At 47.0% G+C, this 23,589-nt stretch overlaps 1 protein-coding gene across 1 annotated transcript; it reads right to left on the reverse strand.

The window, feature by feature from the left end:
• Positions 1-19,898: 19,898 nt before the first annotated feature.
• Positions 19,899-21,075, reverse strand: LOC109765314 (uncharacterized). The gene is made up of 2 exons (XM_020324113.4): positions 20,658-21,075; positions 19,899-20,538 (listed from the first exon to the last, which is right to left on the reverse strand). The coding sequence occupies exons 1-2, from the start codon at positions 20,868-20,870 to the stop codon at positions 20,104-20,106; spliced, it is 648 nt and encodes a 215-aa protein (XP_020179702.1). The 5' UTR covers positions 20,871-21,075; the 3' UTR covers positions 19,899-20,103.
• Positions 21,076-23,589: the final 2,514 nt, after the last annotated feature.

The raw sequence follows: 23,589 nt of genomic DNA on the forward strand, positions 1-23,589 counted from the left end.
ATACCCCAAAAACTTGAGTAAGAAAACCATGGCAACATTACAACTTCGTACCTGATAACTTACCTGCAAACATCATGATTTTTGCATCTGAAAAGGAGTGAAGAGGACGCCCGGGTTTGTGAACCGTGCAGAAAAAAATGATACAACTAGGGTGCATTGTTCTAAAACCCGTACAAGTGAGGTCGTTGGTCTGGATTTTCAGTTACTGATCACTACCTCTTTTGCTTATTCTCGTCTCAAGAAGATACAACTAGTGTGTAAGTTGTATGTAATAAGTTAAGGTGGCTAGCCGGGTTGGATGTTGCAGCTTAGTTATATATTAGAGGGTCTGGGTTCGATTCCCCTTCCACGCCTTTTTTGCCTATTTTAAACTACAGGCGCAAGAAAAACTGAAGAAGATGGGATCGAAGGAGGGAGGGCGGTCGCTCGGGACTCGGGAGGAGGTGGGATCGAACGGAGAAGAGTCGTGTGGTACTTTTAGCAATGTGGCACACGTGTGCCAAATATCACAGTCCATAAAAATATACTATTATGCCTACTTAATGGAAAAATTACTATTCTCTTTGTCTCTGAAAAGGAAGGTCAATCAATTTTTTTCTGAAGTCAAACGGTGAAAATTTGACCAAGTTTGTACTAAAAACTAGGAAAATTAGATCTTTTGCCCCACTTTACTTCCTACTTAGATAATTTGCCCCCCCCCCTGAGAGGTTGCCGGGTGGGGCCGGGGCCACTGGTCATTGAGACAACCCTGGGGCAAATCATCTAACCCCTTGTAAAGTGGGGCAAATCATCTAATCTCCCCTAAAAACTACGAGGACCTATGATGCCAAATTAATATCATTAGACACACTCTCCACACAAAAACATATCATTAGATACACAGTGAAATATATTTACATATTATGTCTATCTAAGATTGAAGTTTTTTATGTATTTTCCTACAAACTTAGTCAACCTATTTATCATTTTACTCAAGGAAAAAAATTATATGCCCTTTTTTAGAGACGGGGGGAGTATTTTATAGTCATTTACTTTTTTCTGGGCTTTTGGATAGGCTTCAGCAGAAAAACTGAGCACAAGGCCGACCCGATTGTCATGAATGCAGGCCAGGTTGCCCATGCTCAACATTTGTTTGTTACTATGTTGATAGGTACATACATCATCTCTGGTGCATAAAGGGTCATTTGCACATATAGGGCGTGTTTAGTTGCCCGCATACACCTCGACCAGGCCCACGCGAGAAGGATTCACCTGTTTGGTAGCCCGCATACACTGTTGGACCTGCATCGCACGCTTCTTAAAGCACCTCTGGGCCTGGCTCGTTGGAAACGCTCAGATCGGCAGTTTCTCTCGAGCCAGGCCGAGCGGAAGCGCAGCGAGCGGCCCCTGCACCAAGAGAAACGGGAGGAATGCGAGGTGTTTGCGTGGTGTCTTCTTCAACCTCCAGTAAGCTCCTTTCTAATCTCCTCTCTTCCATGCCCCTCTAATCTACACAACGATGCTTCGATTCGTGGTAAGCTCTACACAAAAAGATGCACATCGATGCTACGGTTCCATTCAGGCGATCGGTTTATAGTTTCGTCGACCGTACATGCTCAATTTCTTGTTCCCGTTTGGAGCTGTCTTGAAAGAATTTTGTCAGATTCGTCGCGCACGATCGATTGTTTGAAATTTCCTTTGACCAGCAGCCTAATCTTGCAGTTTTGCACAACATTCGCGTTGCAAGTTTCCTGTTTCGACGATCGTAGACGAGAAGATCTACATATTTCTCATGGGTGTACATATGGACATGTGTGCTATGATTTAAGACACTACTTAATTATTCCTCTAGCCGGCGTGGTTTCTGTTGATCTCCTCTCTTGCGTCTTGCTGTGGTAGCGTCATCGGTGCCGTCGTTCATCTCGGCCTTCTCTCCATGATCCTACTGCAGTTAAGCCGCCATGGCACGCACAATGACGGGGTTCTTCTCCTCTGTTCTCTGCCACCGACTGGGTCGATCATCTTGGCCTCCTCCCGGCCTCCTCTTTCTCGTCCTACTACACTGGAGTCATTTTCGGCGTCGATCATCTCAGCTCCTCTCTCTCGTCCTACTACACGGACGATGCCATGGCGTGAGTACTGCATTTCTCCTCCTCTGTCCACTGTCTTTGCGCAAGCACTCCAACTAGTTCGCCGACGGGGTCGCTCGCCCATGACTCCGTGCTCGTCATGTCGGACACGGCGCCAGGGTCACTGTCCACCGCAGTCGCCATGGTCCAGCGCACACTGCATTTCTTCTCCCCCTTCCTCTGCTAGCTCTTGACCTTGTGTGCTAAGTGCAAGTGCTAGCTCTTAATCATACCCCATGCGGGCAACCAAACAACTTGTAGTTGTATGCGCCGAGACAATGCAGGCAACCAAACAACATGCCAAAGTTGATTCCCTAATGCAGGAAGTCCATATGCAGGCAACCAAACAACTTGCAGATGTCGCATATGAGGCTGTTTTTTCTAGAGCCAGGCTGGGTTGAGATGTGTATGCAACGCGGGTACTATTCCCTACTGCAACCAAACACGCCCATAGTCTCTCATAGCGGGTTCTGACTTGTGAGTGTGGAAAACCTTTCCTAATGAGAAGTGGTCTCATAATGGAACTCTCAGGAAATCAAAACTATTTCAGTGATCCTATTTTTTCGGTTGACAATGTTGCTATTCGCTCACCCCAACTTTTTAACGGAAGTTGAGTTGGGGCTCGATGAATTTTGTGTCAACTATAAATATGCACTTGCTGCCTCCCAAAATCAAACACATCATTGTATTCTTTCGCATCAAGTCATTTATTGCCAATGAGAAGCTGGGAATACATTGACCAAGAAAGCTCGAGAAGAAATATTAGAGCTTATGTCATATATCGGGACACGGTCAAATGGTTGAACCCTCTTTTGTAGTGGTTGCCTCCCAAAAATCACTACTCCCTCCCTTCCAGATTATAGGGCTCAATTCAAAAAACTCACCAACCAAGGTAGATGGTGAGTGGTGGAATACTTTTTGTAATTTGCAAAAGCACCCAATTAATGCTCATGTTTTCCTCAAAGAATTATGTTTACCAATGTATTAATTGCAATGCATGCATGCATAAAGTACATGCATTGGTCAATTTTCTCTTAATACTTGCATGCAATGATTTAATGCACCTTGGAATCTGAACTTGTGATGGGGAACAACCAAATTGAGCCTCATAAAATGGAAAAACTAAGATTTTGAGATAAGCCCTATAAACCGGAAAGGAGGGAGTATTTGTGATCCTAGCTCGAAGATGCTTGTCGACAAGGATCATGTATCTTGACGGTACCCGTGCGGGGTCCTCCTCCAAGCAAATATAATGCAAAGCATGAAGGAAATATGCCCTAGAGGCAATAATAAAGTTGTTATTTTATATTTCCTTATATCATGATAATTTTTTTATTATTCATGCTAGAATTGTATTAACCGGAAACTTAGTACATGTGTGAATACATAAACAAACAGAGTGTCCCTAGTATGCCTCTACTTGACTAGCTCGTTAATCAAAGATGGTTAAGTTTCCTGACCATAGACATGTGTTGTCATTTGATCAACGGGATCACATCATTAGAGAATGATGTGATGGACAAGACCCATCCATTAGCTTAGCATAATGATCATTTAGTTTTATTGCTATTGCTCTCTTCATGACTTATACATATTCCTCTGACTATGAGATTATGCAACTCCCGAATACCGGAGGAACACCTTGTGTGCTATCAAACGTCACAACATAACTGGGTGATTATAAAGATGCTCTACAGGTGTCTCCAAAGGTGTTTGTTGGGTTGGCATAGATCAAGATTAGGATTTGTCACTCCCTGTATCGGAGAGGTATCTCTGGGCCCTCTCGGTAATGCACATCACTATAAGCCTTGCAAGCAATGTGACTAATGAGTTAGTTGTGGGATGATGCATTATAGAACGAGTAAAGAGACTTGCCGGTAACGAGATTGAACTAGGTATGATGATACCGACGATCGAATCTCGGGCAAGTAACATACCGAGGACAAAGGGAATGACGTATGTTGTTATGCGGTTTGACCGATAAAGATCTTCGTAGAATATGTAGGAGCCAATATGAGCATCCAGGTTCCGTTGTTGGTTATTAACCGGAGATGTGTCTCGGTCATGTCTACATAGTTCTCGAACCCGTAGGGTCCGCACGCTTAATGTTCGATGACAATTTGTATTATGAGTTATGTGTTTTGGTGACCGAAGTTTGTTCGGAGTCCCGGAGTGTAGCGACCCGACCTCAAACGGTCAAGTCTCTGTGCTTCAGTGTCATCCCTGGATCGGTAATGCTGACACACACAGTACTCGAAGGATTTATAACAGAGTAGCAATCACACACTTATTACATCGAATGTCTCAAAAGAGAACTTATTACAATAAATATGGCTTAAGGCCATCTAACACGATAACAGCGGAAGGCTTGGAAGATAAAGTGAGTCCATCAACTCCAACGGCATAGCTGAGTGCATGACAACGGCCTAGCGAACCTTACTCCTCGTCTGAAAAGTCTACAACATGATACGTTGCAGCCCGAAAACGGGTCAGCGCATGGAATATGCTGGCAAAATAACACAGTAGAACAATGAACAGATAAATGCTATCACTATATGCATATATGGCTGGTGAAGGCTCTATGGTTATATGATTTTGCGAAAAGCCAATTCTTCCCTACAACAAAGGAGTAAGTTTTATTTAACTATCATGGTGGTTGAAACATCATTGAGAAGGTACCTCCAACTCAATCCCAATTCAAAGTAATTATCAATCCAACAAATTAAATTAGAGTGATGAGACACAATAGGATAATCCAAGTACTAGATACTCAAGATGTCCTTAACCGGGGACACGGCTAACCATGATTAGTTTGTACACTCTGCAGAGGTTTGCGCACTTTTCCCCACAAGACTCGATCGCCTCCGTTGGATTTCTCGCACTACATGGTGTTTGAGAAACGAATGACCGAGACACAGTCTTTCAGAAGCATTAATTCTTTACTTTGGGTGGACAGTTACACCTACTTCCCTCTACATCTGCTAGCCCACCACTGAAAGAGGTCACACAACATACTCAACAATGCCAGAGCCCATAATGGCTTGTGGCCGCACACGGAAGTTTCTAGCATGAAATATCTCACGATCCCTTTGAGCCTGGGTGGCGGACCGTAGGAGGATCACACGGTATATCCCCGGGATCTCCTAGGACAACACTGGATTCCCCAGGTGCCCAAACAAGCAATCCACCCAGATGTGTATTAAAGTAGCCACATTAAGTTGAACCATTAATTAACAACTCTCATCTGTCATGGATACGCTCAAACCCAATCCACGTCTACGAGCATAGCATAGCAATATAAGCATACGTAGAAGTAACTCCCAAGGGTTTGATATTAAAACAGGTAATAGGTTCTACCTCAACATCTACTTCCCAATACCCACAAGTTAAACTCATCCTAATCATGCAGGGTTTGAGGATTGTAACTAATGCATATAAAAAGGGTATGAAAGGAATATGATCAAAGTGTTACTTGCCTTGCTGACGATCCACAAAACCTAGTGACTCGTAGTAGCACGCTTCGCACTCCGGGAATTCTATCGCAAACAAACAATAACACACATAAGCAATCAAGCAAAGATGCATGGGTGAAACAAAAATAAGAAGATCTAACCAGAAAGTTCAACTTAAGAACTCCGGTTTGCAAAAAGAATCAAATCAAACAGAGCAACGAAACTCAAACTGCGAAAGAAACAAGATCCGATTACTAATCTGGACTAAAGTCAAATTTATAGTACCAAAATCTTGTTCAAGTTGGTTAAACAGAAAGAGGGCTTCGAGACGAAGATCTAGGCGCTTGAATCGCATGATTCCGACAAACGAGCGAAAAGATAAACTAAAAGAAAATCGGGTCAGAAATCGCGATCGGAAATAATCGCGAAAAACCCTGGAAAAAGAAAAACTGACGAACAGTCTAACAAACGAACGTTCGCTGTCTGTGACTAACGGGTGAACGGCGTTCGTTAAAACGAACGAACGGACGAACGTCCGCTGTTTAACCGAACCAAAAAAAACGAACCGATCTATTAAAAAAACAGATCTAGGGTTTTCGAAATAAACCGAACGGTTTTAAAAAAATCCGGCGGCTACCTCGACATACGTGGCGGCGGCGGCAGCGGCAACTCCGGCGACGGGGCGGCGGCGAGCGAGGCGTCGACAGCGGGCTAGGGTTTCGGCAGGGCCGGCCGGGCTAGGTGTCCTAGCCGGACACGGCCCGGAGTCGGTTCACTTTTTTTTAAACGTATCACAGAAAAACAAAGAAAAGAAATACTAAACGGACTCCAAAAATCCCGAAATAAAATTTCCCCGTCATCTAAAAATATGCCGGACAGACTGAACATTTATTTGGGCCTATAATGCAATTTTGAAAAACGCGTATTTTTCCTAATTCAAATAAAATTGCAATAAAATCCGAATAAAATAAAATATTTGATTTTAATATTTTCCTCCAATATTTCATTTATTTTGGAGAAGTCATATTATCTCCTCTCTTATATATATTTTGATATGAAATATTTTCGAAGGGAAAATAAATTAAAACCAAAGTGATCCTTGTTTCAATATTTGATAAAATTCAAATATGAAAATCGTGAAATCCCCAACTCTCTCTGCGGGTCCTTCAGTTGCTTAGAATTTTGAGGATCGCAAACGAAAATGCAATAAAATATGATATGCATGAATGACCTATGTATACCATTCCAAATTGAAAATTTGGGATGTTACACGGAGGAGATCACGGACATGACGAGGAGTCTCGAAAGGGTCGAGAGGTAAAGATTCATATATTGGAAGGTTATATACAGACACCGGAATGGTTCCGAAGAAGATCGGGGATTTTTCGGAGTACCGGGAGGTTACCGGAACCCCCCAGGAAAGTTAATGGGCCTATTTGGCCATAGTGGAGGAGAGGAGACATGCCAGAGGAGGAGGCGCGCGCCCCCCTTGCCCAATCCGAATTGGACAAGGGAAGGGGGCGCGGCCCCCTCTTTCCTTCTCCCTCTCCCTCCTTTCCCCTTTCCCCCTCTCCGTTGGAAGGAAGGGGGGCGAATCCTACTAGGAACGGAGTCCTAGTAGGACTCCCCCTCTTGGCGCGCCCCCCTTGGGACGGCCTCTTCCTCCCCCCTCCTTTATATACGTGGGCAGGGGGCACCCCAAAGACACAACAGTTGTTTCTTAGCCGTGTGCGGTGCTCCCTCCACAGTTTACTCCTCTGGTCATAGCGTCGTAGTGCTTAGGCGAAGCCCTGCGCGGATCACATCACCAACACCGTTGCTACGACGCCGTGCAGACGGAACTCTCCCTCGACCCTCTACTGGATCAAGAGCTCGAGGGACGTCATCAAGCTGAACGTGTGCTGAACACGGAGGTGCCGTACGTTCGGTACTTGGATCGGTTGGATCGTGAAGACATTCCACTACATCAACCGCTTTGACATAACGCTTTCGCTTTTGGTCTACGAGGGTATGTGGACACACTCTCCCGTCTCATTGCTATGCATCTCCTAGATAGATCTTGCGTGATCGTAGAATTCTTTTTGAATTACTACGTTCCCCAACAAAGCACAACCTTCATATCACACTCCAATGCCTCCCCCTCCACCCAACCAAGACAACATACTGTCATCCATCTTAGTTTTTCTAATTTTTTATTACACATGAGTAAAGTTTTAGGATTTGCATGTTGTCGTCATTTTAAAGTTACAAGTTCTTTCACAAGGTCAAACTCCAAAATTGAGTTTTTCTTGCCTTATGTTAGAATTCATTTATTAAAATCTATGTTAAATTTGTTGGGGAACGTAGTAATTTCAAAAAAATTCCTACGCACACGCAAGATCATGGTGATGCATAGCAACGAGAGGGGAGAGTGTTGTCCACGTACCCTCGTAGACCGAAAGCGGAAGCGTTAGCACAACGCGGTTGATGTAGTCGTACGTCTTCACGATCCGACCGATCAAGTACCGAACGCACGACACCTCCGAGTTCAGCACACGTTCAGCCCGATGACGTCCCTTGAACTCCGATCCAGCCGAGTGTTGAGGGAGAGTTTCGTCAGCACGACGGCGTGGTGACGATGATGATGTTCAACCGACGCAGGGCTTCGCCTAAGCACCGCTACAGTATTATCGAGGTGGACTATGGTGGAGGGGGGCACCGCACACGGCTAAAAGATCAATAGATCAATTGTTGTGTCTCTAGGGTGCCCCCTTGCCCCCGTATATAAAGGAGCAAGGGGGGAGAGGCGGCCGGCCAGGAGGAGCGCGCCAGGAAGAGTCCTACTCCCACCGGGAGTAGGACTCCCTCCCTTTTCCTTGTTGGATTAGGAGTGGAGAGGGAAGGAGAGAGAGGGGGAAAGGAAAGGGGGGGGGGGCGCCGCCCCCCTCCTTGTCCAATTCGGACTTGGGGGGGAGGGGCGCGCGGCTGCCCCTTGGCCGCCTCTCCTCTTCCACCAATTGGGCCCATGAGGCCCACTAACCTCCGGGGGGGGGGGGGGTTCTGGTAACCCCCGGTACTCCGGTATATATCCGATAACCCCCGGAACCATTCCGGTGTTCGAATATAGTCGTCCAATATATCAATCTTCATGTCTCGACCATTTCGAGACTCCTCGTTATGTCCGTGATCACATCCGGGACTCCGAACAACCTTTGGTACATCAAAACATATAAACTCATAATATAACTGTCATCGAAACTTTAAGTGTGCGGACCCTACGGGTTCAAGAACTATGTAGACATGACCGAGACACGTCTCCGGTCAATAACCAATAGCAGAACCTGGATGCTCATATTGGCTCCCACATATTCTACGAAGATCTTTATCGGTCAGACCGCATAACAACATACGTTGTTCCCTTTGTCATCGGTATGTTACTTGCCCGAGATTCGATCGTCGGTATCTCAATACCTAGTTCAATCTCGTTACTGGCAAGTCTCTTTACTCGTTCTGTAATACATCATTCTGCAACTAACTCATTAGTTGCAATGCTTGCAAGGCTTAAGTGATGTGCATTACCGAGTGGGCCCAGAGATACCTCTCCGACAATCGGAGTGAAAATCCTAATCTCGAAATACGCCAACCCAACAAGTACCTTCGGAGACACCTGTAGAGCACCTTTATAATCACTCAGTTACGTTGTGACGTTTGGTAGCACACAAAGTGTTCCTCCGGTAAACGGGAGTTGCATAATCTCATAGTCATAGGAACATGTATAAGTCATGAAGAAAGCAATAGCAGAATACTAAACGATCATGTGCTAAGCTAACGGAATGGGTCAAGTCAATCACATCATTCTCCTAATGATGTGATCCCGTCAATCAAATGACAACTCATGTCAATGGCTAGGAAACATAACCATCTTTGATCAACGAGCTAGTCAAGTAGAGGCATACTAGTGACACTCTGTTTGTCTATGTATTCACACAAGTAATATGTTTCCAGTTAATACAATTCTAGCATGAATAATAAACATTGATCATGATATAAGGAAATAAATAATAACTATATTATTGCCTCTAGGGCATATTTCCTTCAATCTCCCACTTGCACTAGAGTCTATAATCTAGATTACACTGTAATGATTCTAACACCCATGGAGCCTTGGTGCTGATCATGTTTTGCTCGTGGAAGAGGCTTAGTCAACGGGTTTGCAACATTCAGATCCGTATGTATCTTGCAAATTTCTATGTCTCCCACCTGGACTAAATCCCGGATGGAATTGAAGCGTCTTTTGATGTGCTTGGTTCTCTTGTGAAATCTGGATTCCTTCGCCAAGGCAATTGCACCAGTATTGTCACAAAAGATTTTCATTGGACGCGATGCACTAGGTATGACACCTAGATCGGATATGAACTCCTTCATCCAGACTCCTTCATTTGCTGCTTCCAAAGCAGCTATGTACTCCGCTTCACACGTAGATCCCGCCACGACGCTTTGTTTAGAACTGCACCAACTGACAGCTCCACCGTTCAATGTAAACACGTATCCGGTTTGCGATTTAGAATCGTCCGGATGAGTGTCAAAGCTTGCATCAACATAACCATTTACGATGAGCTCTTTGTCACCTCCATAAACGAGAAACATATCCTTAGTCCTTTTCAGGTATTTCAGGATGTTCTTGACCGCTGTCCAGTGATCCACTCCTGGATTACTTTGGTACCTCCCTGCTAAACTCATAGCAAGGCACACATCAGGTCTGGTACATAGCATTGCATACATGATAGATCCTATGGCTGAAGCATAGGGAACATCTTTCATCTTCTCTCTATCTTCTGCAGTGGTCGGGCATTGAGTCTTACTCAACTTCACACCTTGTAACACAGGCAAGAACCCTTTCTTTGCTTGATCCATTTTGAACTTCTTCAAAACTTTGTCAAGGTATGTGCTTTGTGAAAGTCCAATTAAGCGTCTTGATCTATCTCTATAGATCTTGATGCCCAATATATAAGCAGCTTCACCGAGGTCTTTCATCAAAAAACTCTTATTCAAGTATCCCTTTATGCTATCCAGAAATTCTATATCATTTCCAATCAGCAATATGTCATCCACATATAATATTAGAAATGCTACAGAGCTCCCACTCACTTTCTTGTAAATACAGGCTTCTCCAAAAGTCTGTATAAAACCAAATGCTTTGATCACACTATCAAAGCGTTTATTCCAACTCCGAGAGGCTTGCACCAGTCTATAAATGGATCGCTGGAGCTTGCACACTTTGTTAGATCCCTTTGGATCGACAAAACATTCCGGTTGCATCATATACAACTCTTCTTCCAGAAATCCATTCAGGAATGCAGTTTTTACATCCATTTGCCAATTTTCATAATCATAAAATGCGGCAATTGCTAACATGATTCGGACAGACTTAAGCATCGCTACGGGTGAGAAGGTCTCATCGTAGTCAATCCCTTGAACTTGTCGAAAACCATTTGCAACAAGTCGAGCTTTATAGACAGTAACATTACCGTCAGCGTCAGTCTTCTTCTTGAAGATCCATTTATTCTCAATGGCTTGCCGATCATCGGGCAAGTCAACCAAAGTCCACACTTTGTTCTCATACATGGATCCCATCTCAGATTTCATGGCCACAAGCCATTTTGCGGAATCTGGGCTCACCATCGCTTCTTCATAGTTCGTAGGTTCATCATGGTCTAGCAACATAACTTCCAGAACAGGATTGTCGTACCACTCTGGTGCGGATCTTACTCTGGTTGACCTACGAGATTCAGTAACAACTTGATTTGAAGTTTCATGATCATCATCATTAACTTCCTCACTAATTGGTGTAGGTGTCGTAGAAACTGGTTTCTGTGATGAACTACTTTCTAATAAGGGAGCAGTTATAGTTACCTCATCAAGTTCTACTTTCCTCCCACTCACTTCTTTCGAGAGAAACTCTTTCTCTAGAAAGATTCCAAATTTAGCAACAAAAGTCTTGCCTTCAGATCTGTGATAGAAGGTGTACCCAACAGTCTCTTTTGGGTATCCTATGAAGACACATTTTTCCGATTTGGGTTCGAGCTTATCAGGTTGAAGCTTTTTCACATAAGCATCGCAGCCCCAAACTTTAAGAAACGACAACTTTGGTTTCTTGCCAAACCACAGTTCATAAGGCGTCGTCTCAACGGATTTCGATGGTGTCCTATTTAACGTGAATGCAACCGTCTCTAAAGCATAACCCCAAAACGATAGCGGTAAATCAGTAAGAGACATCATAGATCGTACCATATCAAGTAAAGTACGATTACGACGTTCGGACACACCATTACGCTGTGGTGTTCCGGGTGGCGTGAGTTGCGAAACTATTCCGCAATTTTTCAAATGAAGACCAAACTCGTAACTCAAATATTCTCCTCCACGATCAGATCGTAGAAACTTTATTTTCTTGTTACGATGATTTTCAACTTCACTCTGAAATTCTTTGAACTTTTCAAATGTTTTAGACTTATGTTTCATTAAGTAGATATACCCATATTTGCTCAAATTATCTGTGAAGGTGAGAAAATAACGATATCCGCCTCGAGCCTCAATATTCATCGGACCACATACATCTGTATGTATGATTTCCAACAAATCTGTTGCTCGCTCCATAGTTCCGGAGAACGGCGTTTTAGTCATCTTGCCCATGAGGCACGGTTCGCAAGTACCAAGTGATTCATAATCAAGTGGTTCCAAAAGTCCATCAGTATGGAGTTTCTTCATGCGCTTTACACCGATATGACCTAAACGGCAGTGCCACAAATAAGTTGCACTATCATTATCAACTCTGCATCTTTTGGCTTCAATATTATGAATATGTGTATCACTACTATCGAGATTCAACAAAAATAGACCACTCTTCAAGGGTGCATGACCATAAAAGATATTACTCATATAAATAGAACAACCATTATTCTCTGATTTAAATGAATAACCATCTCGCATCAAACAAGATCCAGATATAATGTTCATGCTCAACGCTGGCACCAAATAACAATTATTCAGGTCTAAAACTAATCCCGAAGGTAGATGTAGAGGTAGCGTGCCGACCGCGATCACATCGACTTTGGAACCATTTCCCATGCGCATAGTCACCTCGTCCTTAGCCAATCTTCACTTAATCTGTAGTCCCTGTTTCGAGTTGCAAATATTAGCAACAGAACCAGTATCAAATACCCAGGTGCTATTGCGAGCATTAGTAAGGTACACATCAATAACATGTATATCACATATACCTTTGTTCATCTTGCCATCCTTCTTATCCGCCAAATACTTGGGGCAGTTCCGCTTCCAGTGACCAGTCTGCTTGCAGTAGAAGCACTCAGTCTCAGGCTTAGGTCCAGACTTGGGTTTCTTCTCCTGAGCAGCAACTTGCTTGTTGTTCTTCTTGAAGTTCCCCTTCTTCTTTCCTTTGCCCTTTTTCTTGAAACTGGTGGTCTTATTGACCATCAACACTTGATGCTCCTTTTTGATTTCTACCTCCGCAGCCTTTAGCATTGCGAAGAGCTCGGGAATCGTCTTATCCATCCCTTGCATGTTATAGCTCATCACGAAGCTTTTGTAGCTTGGTGGCAGTGATTGAAGAATTCTGTCAATGACGCTATCATCCGGAAGATTAACTCCTAGTTGAATCAAGTGATTGTTATACCCAGACATTTTGAGTATATGCTCACTGACAGAACTATTCTCCTCCATCTTGCAGTTGTAGAACTTATTGGAGACTTCATATCTCTCAATCCGGGCATTTGCTTGAAATATTAACTTCAACTCCTGGAACATCTCATATGCTCCATGACGTTCAAAGCGTCGTTGAAGACCCGGTTCTAAGTCGTAAAGCATGGCACACTGAACCATCGAGTAGTCATCAGCTTTGCTCTGCCAGACGTTCATAACATCTGGTGTTGCTCCTGTAGCAGGTCTGGCACCCAGCGGTGCTTCCAGGACGTAATTCTTCTGTGCAGCAATGAGGATAATCCTCAAGTTACGGACCCAGTCCGTGTAATTGCTACCATCATCTTTCAACTTTGCTTTCTCAAGGAACGCATTAAAATTCAACGGAACAACAGCATGAGCCATCTATCTACAATCAACATAGACAAGCAAAATACTATCAGGTACTAAGTTCATGATAAATTTAAGTTCAATTAATCATATTACTTAAGAACTCCCACTTAGATAGACATCCCTCTAATCCTCTAAGTGATCACGTGACCCAAATCAACTAAACCATGTCCGATCATCATGTGAGATGGAGTAGTTTCAATGGTGAACATCACTATGTTGATCATATCTACTATATGATTCACGCTCGACCTTTCGGTCTCCGTGTTCCGAGGTCATATCTGTTATATGCTAGGCTCGTCAAGTTTAACCCGAGTATTCCGCGTGTGCAACTGTTTTGCACCCGTTGTATTTGAACGTAGAGCCTATCACACCCGATCATCACGTGGTGTCTCAGCACGAAGAACTTTCGCAACGCTGCATACTCAGGGAGAACACTTATACTTTGATAATTTAGTGAGAGATCATCTTAAAATGCTACCGTCAATCAAAGCAAGATAAGATGCATAAAAGATAAACATCACATCCAATCAATATAAGTGATATGATATGGCCATCATCATCTTGTGCTTGTGATCTCCATCTCCGAAGCACCGTCATGATCACCATCGTCACCGGCGCGACACCTTGATCTCCATCATAGCATCGTTGTCGTCTCGCCAATCTTATGCTTCTACGACTATCGCTACCGCTTAGTGATAAAGTAAAGCATTACAGGGCGATTGCATTGCATACAATAAAGCGACAACCATATGGCTCCTGCCAGTTGCCGATAACTCGGTTATAAAACATGATTATCTCATACAATAAAATTTAACATCATGTCTTGACCATATCACATCACAACATGCCCTGCATAAACAAGTTAGACGTCCTCTACTTTGTTGTTGCAAATTTTACGCGGCTGCTACGGGCTTAGCAAAAACCGTTCTTACCTACACATCAAAACCATAATGATAGTTTGTCAAGTTGGTGCTGTTTTAACCTTCGCAAGGACCGGGCATAGCCACACTCTGTTCAACTAAAGCTGGAGAAACTGACACCCGCCAGCCACCTGTGTGCAAAGCACGTCGGTAGAACCAGTCTCGCGTAAGCGTACGCGTAATGTCGGTCCGGGCCGCTTCATCCAACAATACCGCCGAACCAAAGTATGACATGCTGGTAAGCAGTATGACTTATATCGCCCACAACTCACTTGTGTTCTACTCGTGCATATGACATCTGCGCATAAAACCAGGCTCTGATGCAACTGTTGGGGAACGTAGTAATTTCAAAAAATTTCCTACGCACACGCAAGATCATGGTGACGCATAGCAACGAGAGAGGAGAGTGTTGTCCACGTACCCTCGTAGACCGAAAGCGGAAGCGTTAGCACAACGCGGTTGATGTAGTCGTACGTCTTCACTATCCGACCGATCAAGTACCGAACGCATGGCATCTCCGAGTTCAGCACACGTTCAGCCCGATGATGTCCCTTGAACTCCGATCCAGCCGAGTGTTGAGGGAGAGTTTCGTCAGCACGACGGCGTGGTGATGATGATGATGTTCTATCGACGCAGGGCTTCGCCTAAGCACCACTACAGTATTATCAAGGTGGACTATGGTGGAGGGGGGCACCGCACACGGCTAAAAGATCAATAGATCAATTGTTGTGTCTCTAGGGTGCCCCCTTGCCCCCGTATATAAAGGAGCAAGGGGGGAGAGGCGGCCGGCCAGGAGGGGCGCGCCAGGAGGAGTCCTACTCCCACCGGGAGTAGGACTCCCTCCCTTTTCCTTGTTGGATTAGGAGTAGAGAGGGAAGGAGAGAGAGGGGGAAAGGAAAGGGGGGCGCCGCCCCCCTCCTTGTCCAATTCGGACTTGGGGGGGGGGGGAGGGGGGCGGCTGCCCCTTGGCCGCCTCTCCTCTTCCACCAATTGGGCCCATGAGGCCCACTAACCTCCGGGGGGGGGTGGTTCCGGTAACCCCCGGTACTCCGGTATATATCCGATAACCCCCGGAACCATTCCGGTGTCCGAATATAGTCGTCCAATATATCAATCTTCATGTCTCGACCATTTCGAGACTCCTCGTTATGTCCGTGATCACATCCGGGACTCCGAACAACCTTCGGTACATCAAAACATATAAAGTCATAATATAACTGTCATCGAAACTTTAAGCGTGCGGACCCTACGGGTTCGAGAACTATGTAGACATGACCGAGACACGTCTCCGGTCAATAACCAATAGCGAAACCTGGATGCTCATATTGGCTCCCACATATTCTACGAAGATCTTTATCGGTCAGACCGCATAACAACATACGTTGTTCCCTTTGTCATCGGTATGTTACTTGCCCGAGATTCGATCGTCGGTATCTCAATACCTAGTTCAATCTCGTTACCGGCAAGTCTCTTTACTCGTTCTGTAATACATCATTCCGCAACTAACTCATTAGTTGCAATGCTTGCAAGGCTTAAGTGATGTGCATTACCGAGTGGGCCCAGAGATACCTCTCCGACAATCGGAGTGACAAATCCTAATCTCGAAATACGCCAACCCAACAAGTACCTACGGAGACACCTGTAGAGCACCTTTATAATCACCCAGTTACGTTGTGACGTTTGGTAGCACACAAAGTGTTCCTCCGGTAAACGGGAGTTGCATAATCTCATAGTCATAGGAACATGTATAAGTCATGAAGAAAGCAATAGCAGAATACTAAACGATCGTGTGCTAAGCTAATAGAATGGGTCAAGTCAATCACATCATTCTCCTAATGATGTGATCCCGTTAATCAAATGACAACTCATGTCAATGGCTAGGAAACATAACCATCTTTGATCAGCGAGCTAGTCAAGTAGAGGCATACTAGTGACACTCTGTTTGTCTATGTATTCACACAAGTATTATGTTTCCGGTTAATACAATTCTAGCATGAATAATAAACATTTATCATGATATAAGAAAATAAATAATAACTTTATTATTGCCTCTAGGGCATATTTCCTTCAAAATTTTCTCTGGAAAGAGGGCCTGCATTTTTTCTAAAGTCAAACGACGAAAATCGTGATCAAGTTGGTAGCAAAAACTACCAGGACTTGCATTGCCAAATCAATATCATTAGATACATTCTGCACACAAAAACATACACGGTGAAATATATTTTAATAGTATGTCAATTTAAGATTGTATTGTTTGTTGATTTTCCTACAAACTTAGTCAACCTAATTATCATTTTACTCGATAAAATAAATTATGTCTTTTTTAGAGACGTAGGGAGTATTTTTTTAGTCATTTGTTTTTTTTGGGCTTTTGGGACGGGCTTCGGGCAGAAAAATTGAGCACAAGGCCTCCTAGATTGTCATGCATACGACGGGTCCGGCTGCCCATTGTTTGTTACTATGATATACATACATCAATCATTTATAGTGCATAAACGGTCATTTGCACGTATAGTCTCCTACAACGGGTCCTGACTTGGAGTGGTGACAACCTTTTCCCATGAGAAGTGGTCTTACATTGAAACTCTTTTGAAGGAAATCAAAACTATTTCGGTGATCCTTTTTTTCCAGTTGACAATGTTGCTATTCGCTCACCCCAACTTTTTAACGGAAATTGAGTTGGGGTTCAACAAAGTTTGTGTGCACTATAAGTATGCACTTGCTTCCTCCCAAAATCAAACAAACCGTTGTATTCTCTCGCATAAAGTCGTTTATTGCCAACGAGAAGTAGGGAATACATCACCAAGAGAAGCTCAAGAAGAAATATTAGGGCTCAGGTGATATATTGGGACACGGTCAAATGGTTGACCCCCCTCCCTTTGTAATAGTTGCCTCCCAACCCTCCCCTACCCGCGATCTTAGCTCAAAGATGCTTGTCGACAAGGATCATATATCTTGAGGGTACCCGTGCGCCGTATTCCTGGAAGCCAAATATGATGCAAAACATACCCTTCATATCACAATCCGATGCCTGCTCCTCCTCCTCGTCCCAACCAAGGCAAAAACACTTCCATCCATCTGTTCATCCCAGTGCCGTCGACGAAACCCAAGAGCAACCGTTCGCGGGAGCAACTCCGGCGAGTGACCCCCCCCCCCCCCCCCCCCCCCCCCCACAGTCGAGCCCAACCACCGCCATCGCCACCTACGTGGTCCGCCGTAGTTTTATGTAAAACTTGTTGTGCTGTGAGGAGCTCTGCTGCTGGCATTGCTTGGTCGAGTTTTTCTTTTCCATTTAACTTCTCTCGAATTTATGTACAGTACACTTTGCGGCGGTTTCTTTAATAAAAATAATGAGGAGGCTCGTTGTTTCAAAAAATAATAATATGAAAAGTGTGCAATGCCTATAAATATATATTGTGCATTTTAGCCAATTCAGATCCGTTTTTCGAGCCCATGATATAATAAAATCGGATCATCATCCACCCGTTGTTAATACGTTCACCAAGTTCTGTACCACCACGGCTACGCTCTTGAATTCCGGCCGCCTATCACAAATGCAAACGCAGAAGCATACCACCCCACACTCACCGTACGCCCCTGTCACCTACCCCTAGCGTTCCTCCAGGGGGATAGCTGAGAGCTTTAAACAGAGGGGGGATATATTGGCGCCGCTGCATGCGGCGATGGATGGATGGATCGGTGGTCGACCGGCAGGAGCGGCAGCGCTGGCCGGCGGGAGGGGCGAGCAATTTAATTCCGGCGTTACTAGCTGCGCTGCGCTCGCTCTTACTGCGCCTCTCCCCGCTGCCGCTGCCGCCGCTGCTGCTGCTACCTAGTTGCGCTCCTTAAGTTTACATTGAATTCTTTGATCTGCCACACCTACGAGCGTCGACGCATGGCCCCTCGCCATTTGCTTCTTCGTCCCCATCGATCGGTCGAGCCCGTGGAATCAAATTTGCTTCGTCCCCTGAAACCCGTCCGTCTCGTTCACGTCCTCGCCTCTGTTCCACATTCTCCACGCATAGTTCCCAGCTGGGATCGCGCGCGAGGACCCGATCGACATCGAATCCTTTGACGCATGCACCAGATGGACGAGACGACGACGACCGTCCTGTGCGAATGACACAGTACGTAGACGCAGAAATCTGATCGGTTAGTGGCTAGTACACCCGCTCCATTTCTTGCATGTGAGCTGTGCTTTCGCACTTGCACCAAAATCACCACGACAGTAAGTGCATCGATCGAGGATCCTGCTGCAGCACAGCATGCAGCATCGATCTGCTTATTTATAACTACAAGATGTATTTCCGGCAAACAGTTATACTCCCTCCGATCCATATTACTTGTTGCAGCTTTAGCAAGGAGAGGTAGATTTTCTTGAGAGAAAACAGACGAACAAAAATGATCTAAAATCTGCATGCAGTAGGAAGTTAATGTGGATCGGATGGATGGATGCTGTCCTACTATTCCAGCGGCGTGTTGAACTCGATCGACACCGGCCCGGGCCGGCGCACGCAATTAATCGGGCGATGCGGATTCATTGCCGTGACAAGAGAAAGGCGGCAGCACGCAGCAAGCACAACACATATTGCGCTTGAATACACGAGAGGACGGTTCGTTGCACCCGCCATCTAGATAGTAGTAAATGAGCCGCATTCAAACCAATCTCCTCTCTCTCACCCGGCCGGCCGGTTTCCACATTAGCTCACGACACTCCATCTATCCATCTACACACATCCGGACGCCGGATGCACCTTTCAGCTAACTTGATCGATCGATAGCACCACTTCTGTTCTGACGGAACGGGCCACCGGATATATATCTGTGTAGTCCAGGCGGCAACGCTACGCCACTAGTGAAGCGAAGCTGGGTCGTCGTCGTCGTGTAGACGCATGCATGCATGTTCCTGGTTTTTTTTTCTTGCATGGAAAATTCGTCTGCGATCGATGCACCCTACGTATCTCCGGGGTGCCCATCAATGCGATGGAACAGGTACTGTTTCGTCTTGAAAGAAAGAAAATGTGTGTGTGTGCGCGCGCTAGGATCACTATAGCAACATAAATTTCTGCGCACCAACAACCAACCAACTTTCAAACATTGCATGGTGATGGTGGCATATATACATGCACGGACAAGTGACACATACCAGAAGCTGCAGACTACATTTATATACGCACTTAATTATATCTACGTCATCCATTCATTCAATTCATAGCAGCACCGATCATTTAGATTAGCCCCATGATCACTGCCAACTCCTCAAGTTTACCGTAATAGCTATAGCCGGCCATGGCCTCTACATGCAATACAGTACGTACATGTGAACAACGATATTTAGTTACCATCATTGTTTATTACTTGCACATGTACAAACACTCGTCCGCAGCTACATGGTCAACGTAGAGTACAACATTACTTGTGGTGCACTGTAACAGTCCTCGTTGCACTTATATCAAGGTGCACCATGAGACGATCGATCGGATATTCGAATGCTAGCTTGGTCCATGCATGCATGATCTGATCTCTATAGGAGCGAGCTTAGTCCCTGCAGCAGAGCAGCTGGAGACCGAGCTTGAGCGGCGCCGGCTCCGGCGGCGGAGGCGTGGGCCGGCTCGTCGGGTGCAGGAACTTGCAGTTGGGGCAGGCCGGGCACGCGCGGCACATCATCACCAGCATGTGGCACCGCATGCACACGGCCGCCACCATCTCCATGCCGCCGGATGCGCTGCCCGGCGCCTGGTCCCCGTGACGATCGCCTCCCGCCGCCGCTGGCTTGGCCTCGGCGTTCTTCTGCAGCTCCTTGACGGGCGAACTACGCCGCGGCTCGAACGCCAGGTTCAGGTCCAGGTCCAGCCCTTGCGGCCCGCAATTCGCGACGTCCTCCTCCACCGCGGGCGCCGCGCCGCCGTGCCGCCTCGGGTCCTTGGACGTCCTCTTGTGCGTCCTGGTGTTGTAGTAGTGGATCTGCCCCGACTGCACAACACGCACCCACGCGGTCAGAAAACAATCACAAGCATATTATAAGTAGACATGCACCGACGGACGATCGAGCGATCATCGCGGCAGTAGGTAGGAGCAGGCACGCGGCGCACCTTGATGTCGAGGCAGCGCTGCCACTCGAGGGGGAGCGGCGCGGCGTCGAAATTGAGCTCGATCCCGTCGTGCTCCTCCTCCTCCTCCACCTCGCCGTCCCGCTTACGCTTCTTGCTGGTGGCGGTGGACGCGACGACGCTGGCGTCGGCGAAGGAGAGGCACGGGGGCCGCTTGCCGGCCTCCGGCAGCAGCGCCGACTGCAACGACACCATGTCTGCTCCCCGCTGCCGCTAGCTGCACTTGCTTGCTCGGCCGACGAGGATGGGACGCTGGCGTACTTGGGCAGCCGCTTGGGTCGATCCGATCCGATCCTTCCAAAGCTATATCTATCAGCCTATCTATGTATCCACCTGGGCGAGAGGGGAGTCAGTCAGAGCGGAGTAAAGTGCGCGGCCGGCGTTGGGTCTGGATTCGGGCGGTGCGGGGGCGGGGCTTATATAGTGGGAGGCGAGAGCTCAGGAGGGGGCCGGAAATTTAAGACCACAGAAGTGGTAGCCAGGATCTTAAAGGGGACACACTGCGCCCGGCCCCACCAGATGTTCACAACACTTACTACTGGCCAGGCCAGTGCAGTGCTCAGCTCAGTCGCCGCTGCACCGGCGCAGTTCAATATCTCGCGCACTCGATTGATTTCTACCCTGCCCCCTTTAACCGCCGGAGCGAGCCCAGCACGCACCTCCCGGAGACCGGCCGGCTCCGGTCACCGCCCAGCGGCCATTACTGCATGCGCGTGATGATGCATGCAATGCAACCGTCCGTATGCATTCGGGTCGAGCGAGCGGGCGATCGCTCTCGGGCATCACATGCCCGTCGTCGTAACGCTGCATGGGCATCTGCAGTTACACATCGTTGTTAAGCTCGCCATCAGGGCATTAATCCTCCCTCTCGCGCGCCTCTCTGCGAGAGCGCTGTCCGGATTAAAAACCTACTCGCTTTGCATTGCCCTCTCGGACGGATACGGGCGCTTAATTAGGCGGTGATGCATTCGGCCCGCTGATGCGACGGCTGGTCGATCGGTCCGTCGAAAGCGGGTATTGATTACGGGCCGGGGCTTAACAAAAAAGCCCCTCATTTAAGGGGCGACCTCAAGTTTCAGTTGGGGGCTGTGGATGCGACGGCGACGCGCGCGACCGCATTCATTAGCGCGAAATGGATAGGGATTAATCATGCTGGGTTTTTGGAGTGGGAGGCATGGCAATGGCACAGCCATGCCAGTGTAGTAGTGTACTTGTAGAATGTAGAGGGAATTGGGAAGATGATCTCGATCGATCGATACAATCAAGAGCTAGCTAGGTGGTAGAGCGGCCTTGATTAATTGCCTTCATCTTGATGCAGGGTGGCGCTAGTGAGTAGCTATTCTATACTACTAGTATGAAATAATCTCTCTTATAGCCCGTGTGTCAAGTGTCAACTTCAATTCTCTCGCTCTTCTTCTTGCTTTACCCGCCTTTGAAGCAAGGTGGTTGAGAGAGAGGGAGGGAATTAATCAGCAGTAGGAGTAGCTAGCATGCCGGCGTGCCTCAGCATGCATGAGTAGTACGTACATCGGGGTATTTAGTGGCAGTAGGAGCGTATGAGATACGCTGCGCGCACGCACAGGCACAGGCACATGCGGTGAGAGCATCTCCAACAGGCGCGGCAAAAGGCGCGCCCGCGCGGTAAAGTTTGGTTTTAGCGCGCGCCGGCTGGTTCCGCGCGCTCCAGCGGTGGCGGAAACTTACCGCGCGCGGGAGAAAGCGGCACGCGGCGCGGTAGATTTGGCGCGCCACTTCGCGCGCGCCTATAAAATCCCGCGCTCGCCATGCGCGCAGAACACAGCCACGCGCCCTCCCCTCGCAACCTCGCCGCTTCGCCACCTCGCCGCTTTCCGCGCCACCACCGCGCCACCATGCCGCCGCGTCGCCGGGGTTCTTCGGGCTACTGCGGCGTCCACAAGCGCCCCAACGGCTGGTACTCCGCCGAGATCCGGGCCGGCGACGTCCGGCTGTTTTTAGCGCGCGGCGCGTTCGGCGCCTGTTGGAGATGCTCTGAGGTACGCACGCGGTACTGATCTACGACCACGTTACTACTCTACTCTACGTACGTACGTAGGAGCAGTAGAATGGGCCGGCCGAGGAGTATTTGAGTACAGTACGTACGTTGCAGCGGGGGTAATGCGAGGCTTTATATTTACTGGCGAGGCACCACACGCGCAGACTGAGCTATAGTTCGTACTACCACCCGGCCAGCCAGCCAGCTGGGCCGCCTTTAAGGCCGTATATCTTAGTAGTTCTGACCTTGAGGACGTACGTACGCAGTAATAAGTAAATGAATGAGCAATACTGCATGCTCGAGCTCGCTCGGCCATGGCAGTGGCAGGGGTCTATAGTGGTGTAAATGATCGTGCGAAGTATAGCAGCATGCAGCAACAGATTCAGGCCTGCTCCTAGCTAACAATTAACAAACCACCCCAATTGATCGATCGTATGCACGCATGTAAACCTAACCATGTATATACATATATACATATTACTGCGTCCTCCGTCGACGATAGTGAAGATTTACCATTGTTGCTACGTCACGGAAGCTTCCATGGTTTCTACTCCTGGCTTGGAGGAGGGCCTGGCACGTGTCCGGCACGGCGGGCTCGGGAGAGGGGGTGAGGCACCGGCGAGGTGAGGAGAACGATGGATCGAGCGAGCGATCGGGCTCCGGATGGATGGATAAACAGTTGAGGCCGGAATGAATGCGGGCTAGCGCTTCTCATAACTGCGAGTTCCAAATTTGGGTCGCCAAGGGGAGCCCCGGATTTAAGGCGGCCCAACACCCGCTTTTAAACCCACGAGTTAAAACCCTTGAGCTCGCTCGCTCGCCCTCGCCGTGGCGTTGGAAATAAATCCGGCTCCGCCAACCCACCCCGCCCGCGCTTTAAAATCCGGCCGGACGCGAAGT

This window comes from Aegilops tauschii, chromosome 4, assembly GCF_002575655.3.
Source record: "Aegilops tauschii subsp. strangulata cultivar AL8/78 chromosome 4, Aet v6.0, whole genome shotgun sequence".
Lineage (NCBI taxonomy): Eukaryota > Viridiplantae > Streptophyta > Magnoliopsida > Poales > Poaceae > Aegilops > Aegilops tauschii.

Excerpts from the sequence above, each read along its gene's own strand:
- LOC109765314 (XM_020324113.4), bottom strand. The coding sequence starts at position 20,870 with ATGGTGTCGTTGCAGTCGGCGCTGCTGCCGGAGGCCGGCAAGCGGCCC. Across the intron at positions 20,539-20,657 it reads AGCGCTGCCTCGACATCAAG|TCGGGGCAGATCCACTACTA; the intron begins GTGCGCCGCGTG and ends CGTGTTGTGCAG.